The sequence below is a fragment of the Oncorhynchus tshawytscha genome, linkage group LG32 (genome assembly GCF_018296145.1).
Source record: "Oncorhynchus tshawytscha isolate Ot180627B linkage group LG32, Otsh_v2.0, whole genome shotgun sequence".
Taxonomy (NCBI): Eukaryota; Metazoa; Chordata; class Actinopteri; order Salmoniformes; family Salmonidae; genus Oncorhynchus; species Oncorhynchus tshawytscha.
Window position 1 is genome coordinate 6,665,266 of NC_056460.1, and position 27,383 is coordinate 6,692,648.

Below are 27,383 nucleotides of genomic sequence, written 5' to 3' on the forward strand. Positions count from 1 at the left end.
TTCCAGTGTCGGCGGCGTTGGCTTCTACCGACAGAATCCAACATGGAGTAACCAGAGATGGGGCTCGTACGGGGCCATCCTCACCGACATCAACGCACGATTTCAATTACCGTATTTCAGCATGGGGCGCGACGGGATTAAATCGGTGGAGGTATTCCAAAGGGATTTACACTCTCGTGGATGCACTCGAATAATTGTAGTGAAGCGCTGAAAGACGAAGAAGAGAAGCAAGAAATAACGCAAACAAACAGAAAAAACACTCGGAAAACTAGGCTGCTACGGGTGTGTGATCGAGGTGTTGGACGAGAAGGGCAAGACAAAATGAAGACACCACACAATGTACCCTCGGGTGGGATATTATTGTAGGTGAAACGAAAAAAAATGACCGAGGAAACACACCCAGACGAGTGAGTAGCCTATAACATTAGCTACTTGACAAAAGTAGCCTTAATTCTTATTTTGCATGTGATACGTTCTCTAATTATACCCATGTTATGCATAACGAGAGTGGTGGACCTGAAGTTTTTCTCCAAAGTTTTAAATGCTTTGTTACAATGTAACGTTAGTGGACAGAGGAGCGGGATGGTTAGGCCCCCCCTCGCCCTGCTGAACGACTTCAGTCTCGAACGAGCGGGGGGGGGTTGGATCAGAAACATTTTGTAAAGGGTTTACAGTGAAAAGTTTCAAAACTGCACTTCATGTTACCATTTGCCATGCCAATAACACGGCAGACGTATAACAACTTTGTATGTTGACCGCTATGTAAAATTATCTAGGTGCACGGTCACGGAAAAGTAGCTTTCGTTTGCATTGTGACGCTGTTGGCTAGAAAGTCTTTCTTTGTGGAGGACTGATATGCCATATCCGCCATTTCTTTTCGGAATCGCTCTCATTTGCATACTGTCCTTCATTCATAAAAATACCGACCGCAAAGGCCGAGGGGGTGCGCGCTGAGTTGACAGAGTCTACGCGAATATTTAATCATTTTCTAAGTAGGATCAAATATGAATGTCTAGTTGGAAAGTTAATCCTGTTGATTCAGTCTAATGATTACATCGCATTTTACTGCAGTTACCACATTTCCGCCCTAAAGCTTTTTGATTTTATTACAAGGACCTTGTACATTACGTTAGGCTATTATTCATAAGTTCTGCTGCAATAATAATACATCGGAATTCACTGGAAATTATTTCTAATGCACAGATTGTTTAATTTTTCTCTTTATTTCTACTGGGAAACCCATTTTCACACGAGCCATTTTCTCATGTAAAGTCCATTCCATCTTATAGGCCTACACACTTGCTTTTTAAAATAGATGTCCTATTGTAGCCTCCTCAGAAGGGAGGAGGAGGACCATCCTATTCATTGAATTTCATAAAAGTAGTGAAACACTTAGTTATAATTTTTAGAGAACACTATATGTACTAAATATATTCACCTTTCACCAAATAGGGATGGACAACTGCATTTTTTTGACTGAGTACTTGTATGATATGTTTTTCTTAATTTGAGTACTTGAAAAACAAAGGTCCACACTGGAAATATGTATGTGCGCATTTATCTATATGTCAACGATACATCATTTATCATAACCATTACAAATAACAAATCCTAATAGCTAAAATGCCCCAGTCGTCAATTTAAAAAAAAGTGCAGTTTTATAATGAATTCATTGAAACGGTAATTTCACCTGGTTATATTATATCGTGGAACACAATCTTCAAAAAGGTAGTAACCTCAGCAGTGGCGTTTGCTTGTAGAATCCTATCCTATGCCATAGCGTTGTTTAAAAAAATATATAAAATTGCACCCAAACTGTTACCACAGTAAAGACACACCTATTTTATAGTAAAAAAAACATGATTTAATAGAACAGAATAAAATAGTGTGAAGTGATGTACATCTCCAAGTCTGGAACAATTATTCTCAGAGTGATTATTTTTTACCAGGCTCAATTTGGTGAGTTAAAGGACCATTTTTTAGGGTTACAACCAAAATCTGTCTTTTCGATATAGGTGCATTCAACGTAGTTGGCCTAGGCTTAATGATTCTGAAGAAAATATGCCATTTCTATTTATCAAACTAATGTTTTGCATATTGTCAGTGTGGAACCTGTCTATGCTTAGGGCATAGGCTAACCAATTCTAGCACAGGCTAACCAATTCTAAACGGCACTAGCAGTTTGCAAAGTAGTGTTGCCATAGTCATAAACCCTGCCTATTTGTACAATTTCTCTTCTTAATATCATATTTAAACCTAACCCTTAACCCTAACCTTATGCCTAACCTTAAATTAAGTCCAAAAAGTTTTCGTTTTCATACATTTTTACAATATAGACCATTTTGACTTTGTGGCTGTGGTAACTTGTAGCCTGAGCGGAAATTAGACTGGGTGCAATTATTCCAAACTACAGCTTGTTGTTGGAACACAGATTTCTTTACTTCAGTCAACCAGTCCATTTTGAATTTGTGATAAAACTGTTGTTATTTGGCAAGGAACGTAGCTTGTGTATCCCATCAGTTAGATGCATTTTTTCCCCGAAGGCCGAGCGGGAGGTTGTGTGTGGCACTTAGCATGTGTAGAGGGAGTGGTCGGAACGCAATTGAGTAAGACACGGTGGGAAAGGACATTTGGGGAGAACGGTTTGATACATACATTTGACATTATAGTAATTTAGAAGATGCTCTTATCCAGAGCGACTTACCGTAGTTAATAGGCCTACATCATTTTTCATACTCGTCCCCTTTGGGAATCGAACCGATAACCCTAGCATTCCAAGCTCCATGCTCTACCAACTGAACCACACGGGACCCACTTGGTTTCGTTTTTGTTTGCCCCGCAAATGCATATGTACAAATTGAACACGAGTTGAAGCAAATTAATGTTGTCTTCAAAGATGAGTTTCGACCAAATGTTTTTACAGTATTTGAAAAATGTGATCTCTGGTTAAAGATAGTTAGGATGTCCGTTCCTGTACTCAAATTACTCACACCCGTCCCTACCAAATAACCGATTAAAACGCACTGTTTGCAATGGTCTGCAGTAGCCTCAACAGCACCCTCTAGGGCAGCACCTTGGGGTATCCAGAGGACAGCTATTTTCTGTCCACCTCTGAGTACATTGACTTCAATACAAAACATAGGAGGCTCATGGTTCTCACTCTTCCATAGACTTATACAGTAACCCTAACCATATGTATACTTGTTGTATTTTTTCTTCTTAGTTTACCTTTCACTTACTTAGCTAATGTAGCAAATTTAGCCTACTCAACAACCTGACTCAGAGGTGGCTTAAGCTTTCCAACACTTCAACTCTTCCAAGTCAAGATAAGCTTTTGGTTTCATTCATTTATTGCCACTGTGGCCCACCAACTGCTTGCTATACACTACTGTTTGATTGTACACCAGGGATTGCATTTTGGGTTTACTAACATGTTAGTTCTAGTTTGTTGACTATAACGTTAATATGGTGACAGCGATGTAGGCTGTGTCGCGGTTAGAAGTTACGATATGAAGGTTTGGCTTGTTAGAGGTTTATTGTGCCTGGTCACAGGCATCTGTTCTGTTGTGCACTGAATTCCACAAGCGAAGGGGAAAGGAGCGAGGAGTAGCGTAAATCGAAGGAATTAAGTGATGATTCTGTATGTGGCTGCTATGAAAGTGAACTGTGGGTGATAAGATCAGCTAGTTGCAGGCAAGCATGTGCAAGGCGGCATTGAATGTGTCACTTTGGTTACTCCAATTTGTCTCTCGACCGGTGCGCCTAGGATATAAACTTTCATTTGTAGGCTAGGTTGTAGCAACCTCATGATGGGTATAGGGCAAATTCGATTATCATGTAGTAGCCAAAACCTGTTGTTACACTGAGCTGGGCGAATGGAATATGAATGACACTCATCCATGCTGTAGGCCAGGGTGAATTCAGAAAAAGTGGGACATTTTTTGCATTTCGGTCTTTTGTAATGTCTTTTGATGTCTAGCCAACATGTTAGCCCAACAAATGATACAATGGTCATCCCTAATATTAAATGGCACTCACCACAACTGGCCTACACGTTCTATAAGGCATATGTTTCTGGGTGTAGAGTACACCTTGGAGGTTTGGCAATAAAGGTTATGTTGCTCATAGCATTATGTCCTTTGTCTTGCGTGTAGAGATTTGGCAATAGCCTACTCCTTCAGGTCATTGGTTATCTTTTCTTACAATGATTTCTGGTACACTCACACACACCTAAAGGTAAACACATGACTTGGATGGTAATGTAAAGGGAAATCTAATAGTTTGAGCTTGGGAAATGTTTACCCGAACTGAAAGTGCTAAAAGAAGCAGGTTACTTCAATCCATAACCATTGGCGTTGACATTTCTTAAGCAATTGAACATGATTGAATGGTGGGAATGTTGGAACAAAGTGGCCTTGGCAACGTTTCATGTGTGCACAAAAGGATACGTGGGATGCTCAAGTTCTCGAATGATATCACAGGTTTTAGTACCCTCGAGCAACAGGCCAAAGTAGTTACACAACAGTGTTCCTGCAAATTCCAGCTACATACAGTACACAACTGTTAGACTGTTTTATTATATCTATCCAAATGGCTAAATGTGGTCCAGTTTTATTGATCTAAGTGCAATAAAACTCAGCTGTACTATTCTAGACAGCAAATTTGTGAGGCGTTGCCTTGTATTCCCCCAAATGTGCATATGTGCCCCCCCCCACCCGTTTCCGGAGGTTTGGTTGGCTATTGATCACAGTAATGACGCCACAGAACCAACAATTTCTGAGCTGTCAATAATGCCACCGAGGGGAGAAAATGACATTGAGGAAAGGTCAACACAACTGTCCCCAGCTTCCCAGCCCCATTACTGCCCTGGATCGATTTCATATCAACCCTCCCCTTCCATGAGCTGGGCCGGCAGAGTTCAGCTCAACAACGGCAGAGATTAAACTATTGGAGCCAAATTGTTGCTGTTGTCATTTTCCCCCTACCGAAAGGTTGTTTGAACGTCAACAAAAAAGATGACTCATTGCCCATAGGCTTATTGTCTATCACCAATGATACAAAGCTTGTTATTACATGAATAATACTGTACTTCATTCATGTGCTTTACTTGTAGACTGTCTCATTCATTCTAAGGTCTTGATCCTGACTTAAACTGTCCAAAACTTTGAGGGACTCAAAGGTGGCCAACCTCTACACTACAAATACTGTTGGGCTTTTTTCAGAGTGATTGGGAAGTCATTCTCCATGTTTGCCATTTGGGCTACAGGCCATGTGACATGACTAATGGAAGATGGATTTCCTTTACTTCAGTTCAATAGTGGCATCGCACATGTCCACATTCTGCCTCTATCGACCTGCTCGCGTTTTGGATATCTGTTGACGGGGGAGCTCATGTGAAAGCGCTGCACCAAGGTCACAGAGTGCCTTTTTCCTTTTTTCCCTGGTTTGGCTGACTTGGTTAAAGAGCATAGTCACTCTCTTTGTGATGGCGAGGGAACTCATTCTCAGTGTTTGGCAGTGACCAAGTGAAAACACCATCTGCTCCATCTCTCCGCTGATAGGGGAACTGAGATCTGACCATTTTGTATGGGGGTGATGTCATAAGCATGTGTGGAGTTTGCATTAGTTTTCCCCGGTGTCAGTGGACCACCTGAGGCAACAGTGTGCTGGAATGGCTGAACCTGTACATCCAGCCGGTGGGACTTTGGCGCAAAGTTCGCTTTAGCAGCGTCAATGGCAAGGCCCCACGTGAACGGTTTGACATGACTAGTTTAGCAGATATTAGTTTTGGGCAGGTAAAAGGCAGTTCAGTTTACTGTAGCAAAAAACTAGTTATATTCCTAGTTATTCCCATCCCAATGTACAGTACATTTGCCCCAATAGAGGTTTGAAAAGACTGTCCCCAAAAAAATCACACACAAAAAAACTCAGAAGCTTCTTTTAGAAGTGTAGCCTACAACTTTAAGACAATAACTTATCCAGTAGAAAATTGTCACGAACATACTCAGTCTTATTGAGGACCAATCAGGCCCTATTGAGGACCAATCAACACTACCAACAGGCTTTTTCGCTAATAGATTATTGGATTTTATGTGATTGTTTGTGTTTTGGGGGATTAAAGGTAGATGAGGTAAGATTAGGGAAGCCGTATCACATCCTTTTCTTATCAGCGAAAGGGTGCAGAGGTTGGAACAATTTGAGTTTTTACATTTTTTATCCCTGTATGTCAGTTTGTTTTATTTTATTTGTTTATTTTGGCAGTAGGTTTGACAGTGTGGTTATGGAACAGCTGTTTAGGCAACAATTACATTTCTGTACGCAAATACCTTTCGGTATGCAAAATAAAAACTGCTGTTAAACTACAGTACCAGTCACAAGTTTGGACACCTACTTATTCAAGGGTTTTTCTTTATTTTTTTTACTATTTTCTACATTATAGAATAATAGCGAAGACATCAACTGAAATAACACACATGGAATCATCTAGTAAAGAAGTATCTCCTTTCCTATAGTAGTAGTGGTGTTGTGTGTCTGGAGTATATTAATAAAGTGTGTTGCTGCACTCTGTCTGCAGTGCCACCACCAGGCATGTGGTCTGTAGCCACAGATTACATGCCTCTCATTTTCTATCCAATTTCAGCTGCCAGCCATACTATGACATCTTCATTCTGAATTTAGTATACCTTCCATATCAAGGTCCCGTAAATACTAGCGCGTACTATACTAATTGGAGATGTCTAGGGAGAGGGATGTTGTATAGTAAAGGGGCGAAACTGTGGTGTAGATATTGGAGGAGGCGAACAGTCGACGTGGAGTCATACATGCATATGTATTTATATTAAGAAGAAAAAAGATGACCACTGAGTTTTATTATAGAGTTCACCTACCTTATGCCCAATCCACATTTTATATATATATATATATATATATATATATATATATATATATCAGTCAGATGTTTACATACACTTCGGTTGGAGTCATTAAAACTAGTTTTTCAACCACTCCACTAATTTGTTAACAAATAATAGTTTTGGCAAGTCGGTTAAGGACATCTACTTTGTGCATGACACAAGTAATTTTTCCAACAATTGTTTACAAATTATTTCACTTACATTTCACTGTATCACAATTCCAGTGGGTCAGAAGTTTACATACACTAAGTTGACAGGAAAATTCCAGAAAATGTCATGGCTTTAGAAGCTTCTGATTGACTCAAATGATGTCAATTAGCCTATTGGAGGTGTACCTGTGGATGTATTTCAAGGCCTACCTTCCAACTCAGTGCCTCTCTGCTTGACATCATGGGAAAATCAAAAGAAATCATCCAAGACCTCAGAAACAAATTTGTAGACCTCCACAAGTCTGGTTCATCATTGGGAGCAATTTCCAAATGCCTGAAGGTACCATGTTCATCTGTACAAACAATCGTACGCAAGTATAAACACCATGGGACCACACCACTCAGGAAGGAGACACGTTCTGTCTATTAGGGCCCAAAAATACAGATTTCCAATTGTTATGAAAACTTGAAATTCGCCCTAATTAATCGGCCGACCTCTAATGGAGAGTAAAGAGAAGATCCCACCATAAGCATACAATAACTCTATTGGTTTCAGTTCTGGTGGGACTGGCCTATTTTGGGCTAGAATATGAATATTTAGGCCTTAACCCTACTTGTTTGTTGGAATCGTTTATCCCAATCAAAAATAGACCTATTTCATGTACAGTTGTCTATGAACCTCTGAGCCTCGATGGACCCATTTCTGCGCTGCTTTGCTTTGTCTGGTTCATCAAGTAACAGAACAGCCTCTTCTCCACACCTCAAACTCAAGGAAAGTATCCCATGACGTTAACTTTGTTACCGGCCAGCACCTTGTACAAAATCCTCATCACTAGATATGCTTGGGCCGTTTATGATTGCCTGTGATAGAGAAACAAGAGCTTGGAGGGGAAACCGATGAGCTGTCCTGGATGGGAGCTGCCAGAGAGGAAAAAGGATAGGGAGAGGAAAGAAAGGGGACTATCGATCACCTATGTTCCTCTATTCTGAGCCATGGATGACATCACCCCAGGTCTTTCACACCTACCCGTGGGTTGGGTTTGTACATTGTAAACCTTTTAACCTCGTGTTATGAGCCTGACAAAGTTAGGACACCGGGCAAACACTCCTGATAGAAGTCCAGTCAGAGCTGAGTAATATTCAACCCACATTCTTCTGACCTGCTTGCTAGCAAGAGCCATGGAATGTACATGCTCTTTGCTCTCTGTTTTCAGTTGCTTCAAATTCCTTTAGTGCTCAGTGAGGATCCTGTGTGTGAGAATAAGCCCACTCCTCATGTGTGCTTAGGTAGTGGTGGACTTAGGCCATGTTCCCCCGCTTCTCCCCTCACCCCTCCTTGACGGATGAGGATGGAGTGTGCTGTGTGCCACTGCCGGCAAATGCGGAATGGCTGCCGGGCGATGACTCATGCTCAACACACACACTCTCCACTCTCTCGCTCCCTCTGTCTCTCGCACACACACACACACACACACACACACAAGCGCCATCTGCTTGTCAAGGAGACTGAATCATACGGTACGTGGGGAAGCACTTTTGAGCAAACAGCCTGGAAATTAGGCACGGCCGCTGCTGCTTCCACCATGGTCAGACTGGTGATTGGGATGTTGCGTCGTTTCGCACACCGCAACCGTCTACCGATGGAGACCACGAGGAATTTGTGACCGTGGCCGCGGGGTGTAGGAGAGATGTCCGATTATAAAAGGCAAGCCGTCCGGTTTTGTATTTCTGCTGCTTCCCTGGTTTCTGCTAGCCATGTCTTTCTGTGTCTACTCTGCAGTGTTCTCCTCCTCGCTCATTCTGGGTGGCTGTTGCTGGAGGGGCTGCTGCTCGTGACTACTGCTTGGTTAGGATACGGTTTTGTTTTGGCTGTGGCAGAATAGGTTAGATGAGCGAAGCAATGCTGCCACCTTTTACAGAGGAGATTTGGTGTTTCCGTAAACGCCAGGGCTCTCTCTGGCTTGTGCTCTCAGGGCTTTAGATATGTACTCACCTATGATTACACTCGCTGGCACTCTGCAAGATTGTTATGAATCATCCATGTGGGCTCCGTGTTCATGGATCTCAGAGAGACGGATCGTCAGCCTTGTTTGCAAAGACGGGCTTTATTCAGACATTCTCTTCCTTTTTTCCCAGGTTATTGGTCAAAACTCAATAAATATTCATTGTGTTTGTAAGTGCCGCCAGGGTATCTGGGATAATCATATGGTGTGTGTGTGTGACAGAGAAGATGTGGGAGAGAGGGGTGACCTCTGCAGAGGGAGAGGAATTACTCCCCTCTTTAGTATGTACTATTATGGCCGCTGCATTCCAGGGGTGTCAACAAAACCCAAGCTTATCGTGCTCTGGGGGTGGGTGGGCTGTGGAGTCATCATCCCTCATATGATATCAAAACTGCCTGTCCCTCAGTATTTGACAAAGAATTGACCATGTCTAGTGCCACATACACCCAATTCATAAGCACTGGTGTATTTGTCTGGGATGATGTGTATATATATATATATATATATATGGATTGCTGCTGATTTTAATTCATTTGTAACTCTTTTGCATTTTCACTTCTAGTTATTTCTCTGGTGTGCATTTCTCATGCGTCTTGGCATGGTAGGTACATGTCTGAGTTGGGCCTAGCTTGTCTGAGGGTGTATGTGTGGGAGTGTTAGTGGAGGTGTACCATCACCCATGCTCTCTTCAAATGCCAGATGGACAGCTAGTTTACCATATTAAAACCCATGGGCACATAGACATCTTTCAACTGCTATGGGTGTAAAATTCCTGCCCAATATATCGCCAAATAGTTTGATCTGAGGTAGTGTCATGCGCACAATTGTGCTGTACCCATGGTATAGCAACGCTGATTCTTACAGGACTGGACTTGCCTCAGTATCCCTTTGAGAGGCCGTGATGACTAGAAAGACAAATGTAAATGTGCATGAGGAGTAGTGTGAGGGTGCGATTAGGGAGGTGACAGGTTGAGAATCAATGGAGATTTCGGCGGCCATGACTTTTTGTAAATCTGCGTTCTTCATATCTGGTTTCGGGGCAGCTGCTTGAATAGCTGATATTTGGTACCCTTTTTCAGCAGCTTGGCGATATCATTTGAAATACTATGTCATGCAAAGCCATACCACTGCTAATGGGAGTTCTTCTTAATAGCTGTGTTTAATTGGTGCTAGTTCGTTTGTGTCTGTTCAAATATGGCAGAAGGTGAGGGGGTGATGCAGAGTACGTTCGCGGACCAATTTCACAGCGCAGATGTACGTGTGACTCATTATTTTCGGGGGGTTTGTTCACGAAAAAGGGGTTTCGTCCTGTGGCTGTATGCAAATATGTAGGTTTCATTTGTATCAGTAGTTTTGTTTTGTTGTGTTTGCACTGCAAAGCAGGTCCACGATTGTGACCTCGTGTCACATGTTTCAGCGTGATAATCCACGGCCCCATGTTGCAATTATCTGTACACAAGTCCTGGAAGCTAAAAATGTCCCAGTTATTCCATGTCCTGCATAGTCACCAGACATGTCACCCATTGAGCAGGTTTGGGATGCTCTGGATTGACGCGTACGATAGTGTATTCCAGTTCCCGCCAATATTCAGCAACTTCGCACAGCCATTGAAGAGGAGCGCGACAACATTCCACAGGCCACAACAGCCTGATCAACTCTATGCGAAGTAGATGTGTCTCGCTGCGTCAGGCAAATGGTGGTCACACCAAATACTGACTGGTTTTCTGATCCACACCCCTACTTTTTTCTAAGGTGCAGTATCTGTTACCAACAGATGCAGTCATGTGAAATCCATAGATTAGGGCCTAATGAATTTATTTCAGTTGACTGATTTCTTTATATGAACTGCAACTCAGTAAAAATTTTGAAATTGTTGTATTTATATTTTTGTTCAAAAATATAAATGCAACAATTACAATGATTTTAGTGAGTTACAGTTCATATAAGGAAATTAGTCAATTGAAATAAATTCATTTGGCCCTAATCGATGGATTTTATGTTAATGTCAGATTATTTTTTCCCCACAAAAGGGCTTTATGACAGATAAATACTCCTCAGTTTCATCAGCTGTCCGGGTGGCTGGACACACATAATCCCGCAGGTGAAGATGCAGAGTGTGGAGGTCCTGGTCTGGCTTTGGTTACACATGGTCTATGGTTGTGAGGCCGGTTGGACGTACTGCCAAATTTTCTAAAACAGCTTTGGCTTATGGTAGAGAAATTTAATATTCAATTAATCAGCTTTGGTGGGCATTCCTTCCAATTGCACGCTCTCTCAGCTTGAGATATCTGTGGTATTGTTGTGTGACACAACTGCACATTTTAGTGGTCTTTTATTTCCCCCAGCACAAGGTCCACCTGTGTAATGATCATGCTGTTTAATCAGCTTCATATGCCACACTTGTCAGGTGGATGGATTATCTTGGCAAAGGATAATGCTCACTAACAGGGATGTAAACCAATTTGTGCACAACATTTAGAGAAATAAGCTTTTTGTGCGTAACTAACATTTCTAGGATCTTTTATTTCAGCTCATGAAACATGGGACCAACACTTTACATGCTGTGTTTATATTTTTGTTCAGTGTAGTATATTCAGTGTATAACACACATCCAGGCTGCGTAAGGGCTATTTGACCAAGGAGAGTGATGGAGTGCTGTATCAGATGACCTGGCCTCCACTATCACCCGACCTCAACCCAATTGAGATGTTTTGGGATGAGTTGGACCGCAGAGTGAAGGAAAAGCATTCCTCATGAAGCTGGTTTAGAGAATGCCAAGAGTGTGCAAAGCTGTCATCAAGGCAAAGGGTGGCTACTTTAAAGAATCTAAAATATATTTAGATTTGTATAACACTTTTTTTTGGTTACTACATGATTCCATATGTTATTTCATATTTTTGATGTCTTCAAATGTACAATGTAGAAAATAGTCAAAATAAAGAAAAACCCTTGAATGCGTAGGTGTGTCCAAACCTTTGACTGGTACTGTGTATGTCCAGTTGAAGTTGGAAGTTTACATACACCTTAGCCAAATACATTTAAACTCAGTTTTTCACAATTCCTGACATTAAATCCTCATAAAAATGTTTTAGGTCAGTTAGGATTACCACTTTCTTTTAAGAATGTGAAATGTCAGAATAATAGTAGTGATTTATTTAAGCTTTTATTTCTTTCATCACATTCCCAGTGGGTCAGATGTTTACATACACTCAATTAGTATTTGGTAGCATTGTTTTTTAAATTGTTTAACTTCGGTCAATTGTTTTGGGTAGCCTTCCACAATACGTTGGGTGAATTGACCCATTCCTCCCGGCAGAGCTGGTGTAACTGAGCCAGGTTTGTAAAGCCCTCCTTGCTCGCACACGCTTTTTCAGTTCTGCCCACAAATGTTCTATAGGATTGAGGACAGGGCTTTGTGATGGCCACTCCAATACCTTGACTTTGTTGTCCTTAAGCCATTTTGCCACAACTTTTGAAGTATGCTTGGGGTCATTGTCCATTTGGAAGAACCATTTGTGACCAAGCTTTAACTTCCTGACTGATGTTGCTTCAATATATCCACATCATTTTCCTTTCTCATGATGCCATCTATTTTGTGAAGTGCACCAGTCCCTCCTACAGCAAAGCACCCCCACAACATGATGCTGCCACCCCTATGTTTCACGGTTGAGATGGTGTTCTTCGGCTTGCAAGCCTCCCCCTTTTCCTCCTAACATAACGATGGTCATTATGGCCAAAGGGTCATCAGACCAGAGGACATTTCTCCAAAAAGTACGATCTTTGTCCCCATGTGCAGTTGCAAACCGCAGTCTGGCTTTTTTAATGGCGGTTTTGGAGCAGTGGCTTCATGCTGAGCGGCCTTTCAGGTTATGTCGATATAGGACCCGTTTTTTTTGTTTTTTTACCTTTATTTAACTAGGCAAGTCAGTTAAGAACAAATTCTTATTTTCAATGACGGCCTAGGAACAGTGTGTTAACTGCCTTGTTTAGGGACAGAACAACAGATTTTTACCTTGTCAGCTCGGGGATTCAATCTTGCAACCTTTCGGTTACAAGTCCAAAAATCAATGCTCTAACCACTACGCTACCTGCCGTTTTACTGTGGATTGGATACTTTTGTACCTGTTTCCTCCAGCATCTTCACATGGTCCTTTGCTGCTGTTCTGGGATTGATTTGCACTTTTAACACCAAAGTACTTTCATCTCTAGGAGACAGAACGCGTCTTCTTTCTGAGCGGTATGACGGCTGCATGGTCCCATGGTGTTTATACTTGCGTACTATTGTTTGTACAGATGAACGTGGTACCTTCAGGTATTTGGAAATTGCTCCCAAGGATGAACCAGACTTGTGGAAGTCTACCATTTTCTTTCTACGGTCTTGGCTGATTTCTTTTGATTTTCCCATGATGTCAAGCAGAGAGGCACTGAGTTGGAAGGTAGGCCTTGAAATACATCCACAGGTACACCTCCAATAGGCTAATTGACATCATTTGAGTCAATCAGAAGCTTCTAAAGCCATGACATTTTCTGGAATTTTCCAAGCTGTTTAAAAAGGCACAGCCAACTTAGTGTATGTAAACTTCTGGCCATCTGGAATTGTGATACAGTGAAATAATCTGTCTGTAAACAATTGTTGGAAAAATGACTTGTCATGCACAAAGTAGATGTCCTTAACCGACTTGCCAAAACTATAGTTTGTTAACAAGAAATTGGTGGAGTGGTTAAAAAACACGTTTTAATGACTCTAACCTAAGTGTGTGTGTGTGTAGTGTTCAAAAGTTTGGGGTCACTTAGAAATGTCCTTGTTTTGAAAGAAAAGCAAAAACAATTGTCCAGTAAAATGACATCAAATTGATCAGAAATACAGTGTAGACATTGTTAATGTTGTAAATGACTGTAGCTGGAAACGGCAGATTATCTTTCAATGGAATACCTCCATAGGCGTACGGAGGCCCATTTATCAACAACCATCACTCCTGTGTTCCAATGGCATGCTGTGTTAGCTAATCCTAGTTTATCATTTTAAAAGGCTAATTGATCATTAGAAAACCCTTTTGCAATTGTTAGCACAGCTGAAATCTGTTGTGCTGATTAAAGAAGCAATAAAACTGGCCTTCTAGTCAGAGTTGCAAAGCAAAAGCCATATCTCAGACTGGCCAATACAAATAAAATATTAAGATGGGCAAAAGAACAGAGACTGAACAGAAGAACTCTGCCTAGAAGGCCAGCATCCCGGGGTCGCCTCTTCACTGTTGATGTTGAGACCGGTGTTTTGCCGGTACTATTTAATGAAGCTGTCAGTTGAGGACATGTGAGGCATCTGTTTCTCAAACTAGACACTCCAATGTACTTGTCCTCTTGCTCAGTTGTGCACCGGGGCCTCCCACTCCTCTTTCTATTCTGGTTAGTGCCAGTTTGCGCTGTTCTGTGAAGGGAGTAGTACACAGAGTTGTATGAGAACTTCAGTTTCTTGGCAATTTCTCGCATGGAATAGCCATCATTTCTCAGAACAAGAATAGACTGACGAGTTTCAGAAGAAAGTTATTTGTTTCTGGCCATTTTGAGCCTGTAATCGAACCCACAAAATGCTGATGCTCCAGATACTCAACTAGTCTAAAGAAGGCCAGTTTTATTGCTTCTTTAATCAGAACAACAGTTTTCAGCTGTGCTAACATAATTGCAAAAGGGTTTTCTAATGATCCTTTATAAATTAGCCTTTTTAAAATTATAAACCTGGATTAGCGAACACAAACTGCCATTTGAACACAGGAGCGATGGTTTCTGATAATGGGCCTTGTACGCCTATGTAGATATTCAATTTTTTTTTAAATCAGCCTTTTCCAGCTACAGTAGTCATTTACAACATTAACAATGTCTACACTGTATTTCTGATCAATTTGATGTTATTTTACTGGACAAACATTTGCTTTTCTTTCAAAAACAAAGACATTTCTAAGTGACCCCAAACTTTTGAACGGTTGTGTGTGTATGTGTGAGCACCTGCTCTATAATTTCACTGTCCCTCTTTCCCATGCTAACTGACTGACCCCAACTTTCTCCCTCTGGCAACCATACAGTGACAGCTACATTGTGCGTGTCAAAGCGGTGGTCATGACCCGGGACGACTCGAGTGGCGGTTGGCTGGCCCAGGACGGTGGGTGCCTCAGCCGTGTGGGCGTGTGCAAGGTGCTGTCGGCCGAGCTGCTGGGCCGAAGCAGCTTCCTCATCCACGGCGAGCGCCTCAAAGACAAACAGGTGAAGACCCAGCTAGCACTCAGACCCAAATCCCGAGTAACAACAGTAACAATTAGCTCACTAGCTTCCGAAGTAAGAAGTGTCGTTGGTAAAGTGGGATCGAATCCCGTCCAGGGCAGACAAGGGTCGATTCTGTCACGCACATTTTAGAATGTATTCACAAATCCTTTATTGTCACCAGTTAACATTTTTCGGGAATGTTCATGTCACCCAAATGTGTTTGTCAGATATCGGTCCTCAGCTTTTTTCTCTGTTGCTCTTTCTGTTCCTTTTATAGATAATTCAGGTTGTAGAATCAGTGTGGGCTTGATGTAAAGAGGATTGTAGTTTGATCATACTGTTAGGAGCATGGTTTAGTTTATAGTCCATTCAAATGTGTGCCTCCTCCCAGGTGATTCTGGAATGCTTCCTGAAGAAGGATCTGGTGTACACCAAGGCCACGCCCACATTTCACCACTGGAAAGTGGACAACAAGAAGTGTGGCTTGACGTTCCAGAGCCCGGCCGACGCACGTGCCTTCGACCGTGGGGTCAGGAAAGCCATGGAGGATCTGACGGAAGGTACGGGAGGGGAAGGCGAGGACTATGAGGGCTGTGTCTCAATGCTCTTGAATGGTATACATCTTTTAATAGCCACTGATAGATGGAAGAGATGGATTGGTAACCACCATGTTGGTTTACCTTATCAAATGCGTTCAGATCATCATAGTAAGAAAGTGAAGATGTTTGATCCTTTGGGGATGTGGAAGTCCAGCTGAAGTTTTTCAGCCTCCTGCGCTGCAGGTTACTCACTATTGGCTCGTTCTGCCATCTTTGTTTTCCAGGATCTACCACCTCTTCTTCGACCATCCAGAACGAGGCCGAGTTGGGTGACGACGATGTTTTCACTGTGAGTTCCTCTATTGTAGTTTTAAACACCAGCAAGTTCAGGGACATTATGAACACTTGAGAGAATCCAAGTTTGTCTTTTTTGGTTAGGGTCAGGATTTTAGTCCCACCCAAAACTCTGGGCTTCATATCAATGGAGACTAGATGGTATGTTTCCCATCTATGGTCATGGCTGTCCACTTGCATGTTGGACTCCATATTGTTTCCGTCTGCAAGATCACCTCTAGTCTGTGCTTGGTCTGACTTTTCTCTCGCCTTCACTTATAGTCCTTTTTCTTTTTGGAAGTACGTGTGAACCAAAAGCTATTTTTATTTGGCCCATTTCGGGAAGAGATGGCCCTTTGTTTTTGAGTAAGAGATGGCTGGTGTGATAGTAACAGGCGGCTGGTGGGGGGAAGGAAGGAAGGAGGGGTAGGTATCCTGTAGTGTTTTGACCAGACTCCGCCGCCGCTTGGCATTTTGGTTTGTCGCCGTCACAGGAGATGAGGTGCCGCAGGCGGGGGTCGCGAGGTCTCTTCCTGCCCCCCACTCCCCCTCCTCTAAAACTGTCATTAGCAGCTGCTTCCTAGCAAACTGCCTCTGTGATTTAACACCAGGGGAGGGGGAAGGAGGGGACGACTGAGAGAAGGGAACGCCTTGTGTTTCTCTCTCTCATGTTGAACAGTCTGGAGAGAGCTGGGGGGTTTTGGCCAGGAAGAGGGAGTTGCTGTGCGTGTGCGCACACTGATTCTTCCTTCAGCTGTGTTTTGACTTGCCTCCGTTGTGTATTTCTGCAGATGGATGTTTTTGTTAGCCAGCAATTGTGCATGTTGAAAGAGCACGTTACGAAGCAAACGTCTAAATAACTTCATTGCGAATGCTCGAGATGATTAAACATGCTAATTTACTCAAGTGCAGAAGCTGTGAAACGGCATGTGGCTAGCATAGTTCAGGTTCCCAAGCTACCAGCTTTGACACATTAGACAAGATGGGCCACTTCCATCTATTTAAGATCTCTTTAAGGGCTCCCGAGTGGCGCAGCGGTCTAAGGCACTGCATATCAGCGCTAGAGGCGTCACCTAAAGACCCTGGTTCGATTCCAGGCTGTATCACAACAGACCGTGATTGCGAGTCCCAGGGTGGCACAATTGGCCCATCATCATTAGGGTTTGGCCGGGATAGGCCGTCATTGTTATTTACAATCTGTTCTTAACAGACTTGTCTATGTAAATAAAGGTTAAAAGAACAAGAAAGCCCGCACACTCTTCAAGCTCCCAATTCACTGCTTTATTGACAACGCTTCAATCTGAAATGGATCTTCGTCAGTTCAAACTAACAAACGGAGTGCTCACTTCCCAAAATATACCCATTTCACGTCACATGACCATTACGCACATGACACATGGTGGGTGTGGAAACAATTCAATTCACTTTTGTGCACAATCAATCATAATTAATCACGGAGGTACATAAAGGATTATATACAAATGGTTTCAAGTTAAAAACCTAGGCAACTATAAAAAGGATTGTTGGAATACCCGCCCATATGTCCATTACTCGCAAGAGGCGTGGTGGCCGTAGAAATAATTCCAGTGACCTATTTCAAAAACAACTTGTGTATCTCTAATAATTTGATGTCAATGAGATGGGCACATAAAGTACTTACAGAATCTAACAATACAGTGCGTTCAGAAACTATTCAGACCCCTTGAGTTTTCCACATTTTGTTACGTTACAGTCGTATTCTAAAATGGATTAAAATGTCCCCCCCCCCCTAATCAATCTACACACAATGCCCCATAATGAATACTTTCCGAATGCACTGTAGAAAAATGCGCAAAACATTTTCCCCCGTGCATTGTGTTCTTAAAAATGGATTTTTATTTCCATACAAGTACTGAAAAGAAATCATGCGAATACTCAGTCAAAACATTTCAAATACCCATCCCTACCCAGAGCTAGCTAGAATGTGGCCACCTCCGGTAGTTCACTAGATCACTGCCCTGAATGCCAGCTCCGTTCCTGGCATGAATAACATGAAAACCTCACACAAGGCATCAAAAGCATCAGTCCAGTAAGGCATACATTCCTGCACAGATATAACTGCAGTGTGTGTTGCTGTTATATCACAGGGTTTTGAATAGCCCTAATTTCCAGGGAGAGGAGAGTGAGGGAGATTGTACATGAGTCATAGTGTTGCATCTGCAGTGGAGGCCTCTGCCTGGCAGCCTCCATCCCAACTGCTGATAGCTGCTGCCTGACCCACTGTAATGTACCCAGCCTACACGCAGTTAGCTATCCTAGCAGACATGCTAACCCTTTACTACCACTGTACTCTGACTACACACTGTTAGCTAGCCTAGCGGACATGCTTAATATGTTACTTATTTATCAAGCAGACACACTCACACTTAAAGGGTCACTGAAATGTTGAGTTTTGGGTTTTTCTACTTACCCAAAGTCACTGCGTGCAGTTTGGAGATTATTGACGTAAGCATATCGTTAGTTTAGGGCATAGTCGAAGGTGCATAAAGATGTCGGAATTCAGATATGACGTCATGGCTTTTAACACTACCCATGGAGCTTTTAAACTACGGTGAGCAACATGGTCCATGTGTCAATAAATCGGCACTGTGAACTTTTTTCAAGTTTTTGATATTGCTAGTGTCTTGGAGCTTAAATTGGGATCATGTATACTGTGCTGCTGACGATACAAAAAAAGAGTAGGCCTAACACAGAGCAAACTTGGTCAACAAGGCATTTGTGGTAAGTGCATGGATCTTTTATACACCTTCGCCATTCCTGGAAGTCTCCCATTACAGTAGCCAGCTCCTCTCAAAAGCATGGAAATAGACTTTACAACTGAACCAAAGCTGATTGGTTGGTCATTTTAGTCTTACAAAAAGCTAGACATAGTAAACAATATTTTATACATTTGGTTACTTTACTGATAATCATAAGAAACGTGATTCTATCCACTTCTCTGTCCCGTTGTCACATAGAGAGGTATAGATATCAGAACATTGTATGATTACCATTGTGGTGCCTGTGAGCGCCATTGAGACCGATAAAACTTTGCGATCGCTATAGATCTTTGTGACGACAGGACAGAGAACGACGTGGATAGAAGATCAGTCAAAGTAACAAATGTGCTATGTTTAGCTTTTTAAGACTATACGTTTTGGAGTAGTTGGAAGATCTATTTCCCTGCTTTTGATCGGCGCTGGCTACTGTACCCGGGACACTTCCAGAAATTGTTCTAAGCTAACGATATGCTAACTGGAATCTTCTCCAAACGGCACACAGACTTAAAACATGGTTTTCAATGAGCTCGTCTTACTCTGGGTAAGTAGAAAGATGACCTAAATCTAGAAATCTCGCAGTGTCCCTTTACGCTAGCAGACATGCTAACACATTACTAAACATGCTCAAACGTGATGCTGACAGTACTACCAAGCTCAAGAGAAAAGAGCTACTTAAGAACACAACTAAGAAATGGTTAAGTATTACACTACTACTAAAATAAACTGAGATGGCCCTTCACTGCTACACAATTTTATTCCATCAACGTTAATAATAGCAACCTAGGCTAATGAATCCGTCCATTGTAACTAATTTGCTTTCCTCTTGTCTGGTGTACCTAGCCTTTATCCTAAATCTGATGGTGATGGGAAGTCCAGGTCCTTACACTCGCTTAACCCTCTTTCTCTTCCTTTTTTTCCTCCTTCTCCCTTCCGATGGCATCAAAGCGGAAAAGGGCCTAGCGTGTCGTTTCCACAGGATGTCCAGTCGGAGGGAAGAGGGCCCGTCAGTAATCCGTCACTGCCTCCCTGTTTACATAGCTGGCCCTACTTAGAAAAAGCAGGCCCGCTCAAGGGAACGCTTCAATTTGCCTCGGTTGCAGCCCCCCTGTTTTTTTATTTTTTTATTTTGGAATCTAGCCTCATTCCCCTGTGGCCCAGAGAGCTAGCCTGAAGGAGGGGGAAGGTCACATTGTATTCGATAGGATCTGTCTTTTTTGAAAAGCCTGAGGGAATTGAAGTCCGGGCACAGATGGAGGAGAGAGGACAATGACAAATGACCTTTACCCCCCCCAGGCGCTAGAACAATATTAGTCAAGAGTAAATAAGACACTCCCTGGGATGATGCAATACTTCCTCCTCTTTTTGGAAGGTCTGGTGAGATTTGGACAGACTGTTGGAATGTCTCCCTTTGGGGCTTGTGGGGGGATGTTTAACAAGGGTGCAGGAGGCTCAAATGCCTCACACTGTGTGTGTGTGTGTGTGTGTAGTCTTACCCTTTTGGACATCAGGGTCTTTTTGAATGGGCTGCTGGTGAGTAGACTGTCCACTCTGTAGTGTCGATGAGGCCGAGGGCAGTTTTAGAATCGCCAGCTGCCGCGAGTTCCATTCCTGTGTCTGGTCTGGAGGCTAAATTGATAATTAGCTCAGCCACAAATAAACCCCTCCCCAACCACAGAAATCATTCCAAGCACAGGAACACACACACACTTACAAATGCGCGCACACACAAACACACTCACAAGTAGACCCTGTCGCACACATCCCCCAACCTGCCCCACAGTAATTACACTTAGCACAACACACACACAGCCCCTACCATTTGACTTTTCCTGTGCTCTAGGGCACATTGGCCAGAAGCTGGCTTGTGTGTTTGTTACTCTGTAAATACATCAAAGGGCCCCCCCCCCCACCAGATGCAGCCCCTTGCCTTAATCTCCCATCTTTATTCACCTCCATTCACGCCCAAATCAAGAGATGATGAAAATCTTCAAACAAGGCAAGAGGTATGCCTTTGAAATCAGATGCTGCGCCACACACATCTCACATCTCTCCCCAAGCAACACGCCTGGTGGACTTCCGTGGCTTTTGTGATGAACATGGGCAATTTAGCCCTTTCACATTCCAAAGGTCTTGTGCTATTAGTGCTCTAGAGCATTTCTTTCTCCCTCTATAATTTTTTTCCCCTCGAGAAAGCCCCGCTGTCGGAGTAAATATCTGAACAGGGTCTGTGTTTGTAATCATCTCCATCAGACGGGCCCCGGTTCGCCTCCTAAAGAACCTTTCTCAACCTTAACCAAGCTCTTGGCATCGCCCGAGGAAGGGATACCACTTTTAGCTTTGGCCGGGGCTCGCCGAAAGCCCTCTATAGCAAGGGAGTCTGTCTGTCCTATAAACCTGGGACTAAGAAACCAGAAACCGTCCAAAGTGAATGAGAGTGTACGAGAGAGGTGGTGCTCTCATTTTGAGATCATATGCCGTGGCCTGATTCTCTCGTCTGATTACCGCAGCCTAGTGGTCCTCTGGCACGCAGTGTTGCGGTGAGGCGAACGAGGGAACCGAGTTAGCTCAAAAGCACGCCCCACCCCCACATGAAAGAGGTGCCCCGTGCCGGCCTCAACTGGTGACGCAATCGACCACACTTCTGTTCTTGCTCGACGCTAAAGGGGCTGTAAGTCGTAACTCTCCGAGCTGGAATTAATTTAACCTACACTCAATATTAAAAAAGGGGGGAGTCTTCAGAACAATTTTTTACCACTCTTTTGTTCTTGGGAGGCGTGGGGGGTTGTTGGTTAATTGCATACAGAAGTAGAGAGATTTAGACTGAGCCATGACACACTTTTACCTTAGCAATGGCCCACTGAGCACGTGCCATGTGCAGGTCTGTTTGTTGGTCTCCGTGTAAAGGGCCAATGGGAGTCTGCTTCCCGCACGGGTTCTCGTGCCCAATCGAGGGTGTCGTTATCTCCCCATCTCCAAAATTAGTGGTATCGTTCATTACATCGCTAAGCGTAACCAAACACAATGTTCCAGAAAGCATGTTTTCTATTGTGAAGCTTGGCCGGATATTCCTTGTGTAGTCGTGGGCCGTGTTCATTAGACATCAAGTGGAAGAAATTGGGCAAACGGGAGGGGCGATCTAAAGCTGTCCAATAAGACAGGCAAAATGTCTGTTGCTTGCCCTAATGAACAGGACCCTGTCCTGGTTTGGTCTTGTCTCTCAGAATGCCACCGACAGCTCGTCCAACTCCTCCCACTCCCAGAAGAAGGAGCCCCTGCAGCTGCAGACCCTGGCCCCGCCCAGCTTCTGCGAGCCGCGCCGCCACCACTGCATCCTGGGCCACTTCTACGACCAGCACCGACCCTCGGACCACTACTTCCTGGATCAGGTGGGTGGCTGGGGGACGACAGTGGCGAAGGTGGGTCACCAAAACTTTGTTAGTTGAACAAAAAAAATCATATGTGTTGGAGCTAGGGGGTTGCGGCTATATTCTTTACTACAATGGGTAGATGGGAGGGACAGAGGGAATGAGTGTTCTTGAAGCATAAACTATTTTGCTAGTGTGATGATGTATTTCAAGTTGGGCCTGGAAGTTACCTGCTTGTTGGAAGACATGTTTAGATGCCCCATGTTAGTTTTGTAGTTTTATAAACTGGTCTGTGTAGTTCTCATCTTTTTTTGCTCTCCATCTCTACAGTCGGTTCCCATGTTCCCACGCCACGTCAGCTTCCAGGTGGAGGAGGAGGAGATCGTGCGCATCAACCCTCGCGAGCGGACCTGGCTGACTGGGTACGAGGACTACCGGCACGCCACCGCCACGCGCGACAAGCTCACCCAGCACCCCGAGGACGCCTACGTGCACTTCGCCAAGAGCGAGCCGCCTAAGCACGACTACACCTACCCTTACCCCCTGGGCCTTGATCCCCACCAGCATGCAAGGGACCCCAAGATAGGCTGCGTGGACCGACTAGGTGGGGGTGGACTTATCGGGGGACACAGGGCGGTGGTCACAGCCCAGCCCCGCACTCTCCAGCTCAAGGGCAAGCGGCGGAAGGAGGACGGCGAGCGCTCGCGCTGCGTCTACTGCCGGGACATGTTCAACCACGAGGAGAACAGGCGCGGGCGGTGCCAGGAGGCGCCGGACCCAATCCAGACGTGCATCCACCGGGTCAGCTTCATGTGGTGCGCGGACAGCCTGCTCTACCACTGCATGTCAGACCCGGAGGGCGACTACTCGGACCCGTGCTCGTGCGACACCAGCGATGAGCGCTTCTGCCTGCGCTGGTTGGCCCTGGTTGGGCTGTCGCTGCTGGCCCCCTGCATGTGCTGCTATGCCCCCCTGCGCGCCTGCTACCGCTGCGGGGTGGCCTGCCACTGCTGCGGGGGCAAGCACAAAGCTGTGGGCTGAGTGCCAGGAGGGAGAGTAGAACAGAGACCCATGGAAGGGACTGGACCGGAAGAGTGTGGCCCCGCTATTCTTTTGTTTTGTGTTTTTATTTTCGCTGTTGTGTCTCTCGGCCAAATTCCAGGTGGGAAAACAATTGGCTTGTCCCGATTCTTTTCGATTTGGAAATTTCTCTCGGTGGAAAGAAAGAAAAAACACGTTTCCTTTAGTTTTTTTTATAGGGGTACCCTGCCTACGGCTTCCACGTCCTTGCATTACAAAGACTAAAACAATGAATATTCATATATAAATATTATATAAACAGGTACTTTATATTTTTACACTCATGTTTAAAGGCTTGAATATTTTTACCAGTGTTTTGTGTGAGGTCAGTGTGAGCATTGTTTTCTGAGGGGGGGCACTCACTTTGTTCCCCTCGCATGGCTCACCACCAATCACAGATCAAGCTGGTTCCCGCCTGTAAAGCAGAGGCACTTAAGTCAAGGGTGTGTCCTTAATGGTACCGTATTGCTTATAAAGTGCACTACTTTTGATCATAGCCCAATGGGCCCTTGTCTAATGTAGTGCAATATATAGGTAATAGAGTGCCATGTGGGATGCAGCCCAACTGTGATCACGTCTGCCCCTCCCAGCCAATGAAACAAAAGAAAAGGCAAACGTTTAACCAGTGTTTCCTCATTCTGCACCTTGACTACTCCTGACCTAGCCTGTTCCCAGATCAATTAGACCTACTCCTGACCTAGCCTGTTCCCAGATCAATTAGACCTACTCCTGACCTAGCCTGTTCCCAGATCAATTAGACCTACTCCTGACCTAGCCTGTTCCCAGATCAATTAGACCTACTCCTGACCTAGCCTGTTCCCAGATCAATTAGACCTACTCCTGACCTAGCCTGTTCCCAGATCAATTAGACCTACTCCTGACCTAGCCTGTTCCCAGATCAATTAGACCTACTCCTGACCTAGCCTGTTCCCAGATCAATTAGACCTACTCCTGACCTAGCCTGTTCCCAGATCAATTAGACCTACTCCTGACCTAGCCTGTTCCCAGATCAATTAGACCTGGGGCCAGGCTACCCCTGGCTATACAGAGTTTTTAAAACCAAATTAAACCTAATATCAATGAATGTCAGTGGAGACACACTTGGAAAAAACCTGAAAGTACCATTCTGCTGCTTGGTCAAATTAGACTGACTGTATTGTGGATTCGACCCAGAACCAAATCTAAAATGGGTCAGGGGTACTTGAGTATTGGATGGGGAAACTCTGCTTTAGACACTTAATCTGTAGGGTTGTGTGTGTCTATGTGCAAAAGTCTGGAAAATGGAATGGGCAACAATGTATCCCTGATTGCTATTGTTGTGACTTCAACTAAAAGCCAAAATGACAAAATAAGCTGCAGCATTTATGTAGAGTATCTAAATTTGTCTTTTTTTTCTTTCTTTTTTTAAAGATAATAACCCTCAATCAACCGTTTATTACAGTGGAGGAGAACTCAAGCCTTAGGTAACTTTTTATTCAGTTGATGTTTGATGATAATCTTTTGATATAGTTATTTATTTGCCTTGCTAAATTTAGACACCAGCCTAGGGGGTTATAAGAGGAAGGGAACAGTCCCATTTGTAAACTAAACACAGCCAAGAGGGGAAGAGGAGAGATTTTTGTCACCTTTTGAGATGGAGGATGACCTTGTCCACACTACAGTGTCATTGGTGCTTTCTTATCATTGGTGCTTTCTTATGTCTTTTTCCTTTTGTCTTTCAAAAGGATACTCAACAAGGCTAACTGTCAGGGAATCGCTATCTATAGAGTTTTGCTAAACTTTAGCTCGAGAGAAAGACACACCGCTTTGATCTGGTTGTTCATCGTTCCCCACAAGGGTATAAGATAGTGGGTTCTCCAACAAAGGGACGTGCTGGCACACCCGATTCAACTAATCACCTAATCGTGTTCTTCAGTCTATACCACGATTAGCTGATCTAAAGTCAGCCAATCGCATCAGTCAGGATGGTGTCAAAATATATACACAAATAAAATGGACGCTACAGCATGAATATACATCAACATATGTACAGTTGAAGTCGGAAGTTTACATACACTTATGTTGGCGTCATTAACTCGTTTTTCAACCACTCCACTAATTTCTTGTTAACAACTATAATTTTGGCAAGTCGGTTAGGACATCTACTTTGTGCATGACAAGTAATTTCCCAACAATTGTTTACAGACAGATTATTTCACTTAGAGTTCACTGTATCACAATTCCAGTGGGTCAGAAGTTGAACAGCTTGGAAAATACCAGAAAATTATGTCATGGCTTTAGAAGCTTCTGATAGGCTAATTGACATTTGAGTCAATTGGAGGTGTACCTGTGGATGTATTTCAAGGCCTACCTTCAAACTCAGTGCCTCTTTGCTTGACATCATGGGAAAATCAAAAGAAATCAGCCAAGACCTCAGATTTTTTTTTATTGTAGACCTCCACAAATCTGGTTCATCCTTGGGAGCAATTTCCAAATGCCTGAAGGTACCATATTCATCTGTAAAAACAACAGTACGCAAATATAAACACCATGGGACCACGCTGCCGCATACCGCTCAGGAAGGAGACACTTTCTGTCTCCTAGTGATGAACGTACTTTGGTGCGAAAAGTGCAAATCGACCTCAAAACCACAGCAAAGGACCTTGTGAAGATGCTGGAGGAAACGGGTATAAAAGTATCTATATCCACAGCAGAACTAGTCCTATATCGACACAACCTGACAGGCCGCTCAGCAAGGAAGAAGCCACGACTCCAAAACCGCCATAAAAATGCCAGACTACAGTTTGCAACTGCACATGGGGAGAAGGATCGTGCTTTTTGGAGAAATGTCCTCTGGTCTGATGAAACAAAAATAGTACTGTTTGGCTATAATGACCATCGTTATGTTTGGAGGAAAAAGGGGGAGGCTTGCAAGCCGAAGAACACCATCCCAACCGTGAAGCACGGAGGTGGCAGCATCATGTTGTGGGGGTGCTTTGCTGCAGGACGGACTGGTGCACTTCACAAAATAGATGGCATCATGCGGGAGGGAATATTGTGGATATAACGAAGCAACATCTCAAGACATCAGTCAGGAAGTTAAAGCTTGGTTGTAAATGGGTCTTCCATATGGACAATGACCCCAAGCATACTTCCAAAGTTATGGCAAAATGGCTTTAGGTTGGGAAAATGACTTGTGTCATGCACAAAGTAGATGTTCTAACCAGCTTGCCAAAACTATAGTTTGTTAACAAGACATTTTTGGAGTGGTTGAAAAACAAGTTTTAATGACTCCAACCTTAGTGTATGTTAACTTCCGACTTCAACTGTATATAAGTATGTATTGAAACAACAAAAACTAGCCTCGCATTTAAAACCACCCTGTAAACTCACCTCGTGGGAGGAACATTGTTTGATTTTTTCCCCTGTAGGAAGCACAACACTAATCAGAAAAAACCTTATGAACAATATGCGCAAATTCCTGTGAAGTACCCGGTCTCGAGTCGTATCAACGTGGCAGAAAATACATCTTATGCGATCGATCACAATCATACATTAACTAATCGTCATAACCATTCGAGTTCCGAGCCATGTCTGGAGTTAAATGGGTGATGGCATCATGGCGTTGCGGGTTCTGTACAAAAGCTGTCGTTGTGTCCGTCTTTCTCTTTACCCTCTCTCTCTCTCTCGCTGCCTTTCTTCCTTCCCTTTTTCTGCTGTGTGTCCCTGTTTATCAGCTTTGCAATACTGTTGCCATTTATTGTAGAGAAGATCCCAGTTTTATTTTTCTATCTGTGGTAAAAGAAAAGTTAACCAAAAGCAGTTTGTCTGTTTTGGTGCAGTGTCTAATTCCTGCACACATTTAACTATTAAAGGAAAGTGCCTGAAGCATCCTCTTCATCTATCTCATGTATACTTAGTAAAAAATAATAATAATATGTTTAAAGAAACAGTTAAATCGATTGTTT

The 27,383-nt window shown here is 43.5% G+C and overlaps 2 protein-coding genes across 5 annotated transcripts in view; one reads left to right on the forward strand and one right to left on the reverse strand.

Moving 5' to 3' along the window:
- Positions 1 to 18,734, reverse strand: part of LOC112230380 (homeobox protein Meis1) — a 67,318-nt gene extending 48,584 nt beyond the window's left edge. The window contains exon 1 of the mRNA XM_024396656.2: positions 18,643 to 18,734. The gene's annotated coding sequence lies outside the window, so the exon portion shown is untranslated. The remainder of the gene's footprint in view (positions 1 to 18,642) is intronic.
- On the forward strand, positions 1 to 25,274 carry LOC112230379 (sprouty-related, EVH1 domain-containing protein 2). Of its 4 annotated transcripts, none has more exons than XM_042310792.1 (6): positions 1 to 407; positions 15,144 to 15,321; positions 15,713 to 15,935; positions 16,145 to 16,209; positions 22,213 to 22,407; positions 22,687 to 25,274. In XM_042310792.1, the coding sequence occupies exons 1-6, from the start codon at positions 382 to 384 to the stop codon at positions 23,395 to 23,397; spliced, it is 1,398 nt and encodes a 465-aa protein (XP_042166726.1). In that variant the 5' UTR covers positions 1 to 381; the 3' UTR covers positions 23,398 to 25,274. The 4 variants fall into 4 exon arrangements, with proteins under 4 accessions (XP_042166726.1, XP_042166727.1, XP_024252419.1 ...); XM_042310793.1 differs by having other exon boundaries at positions 22,213 to 22,377; XM_024396651.2 differs by having other exon boundaries at positions 3 to 407; positions 15,713 to 15,881.
- The last annotated feature ends 2,109 nt before the right edge of the window (positions 25,275 to 27,383 follow it).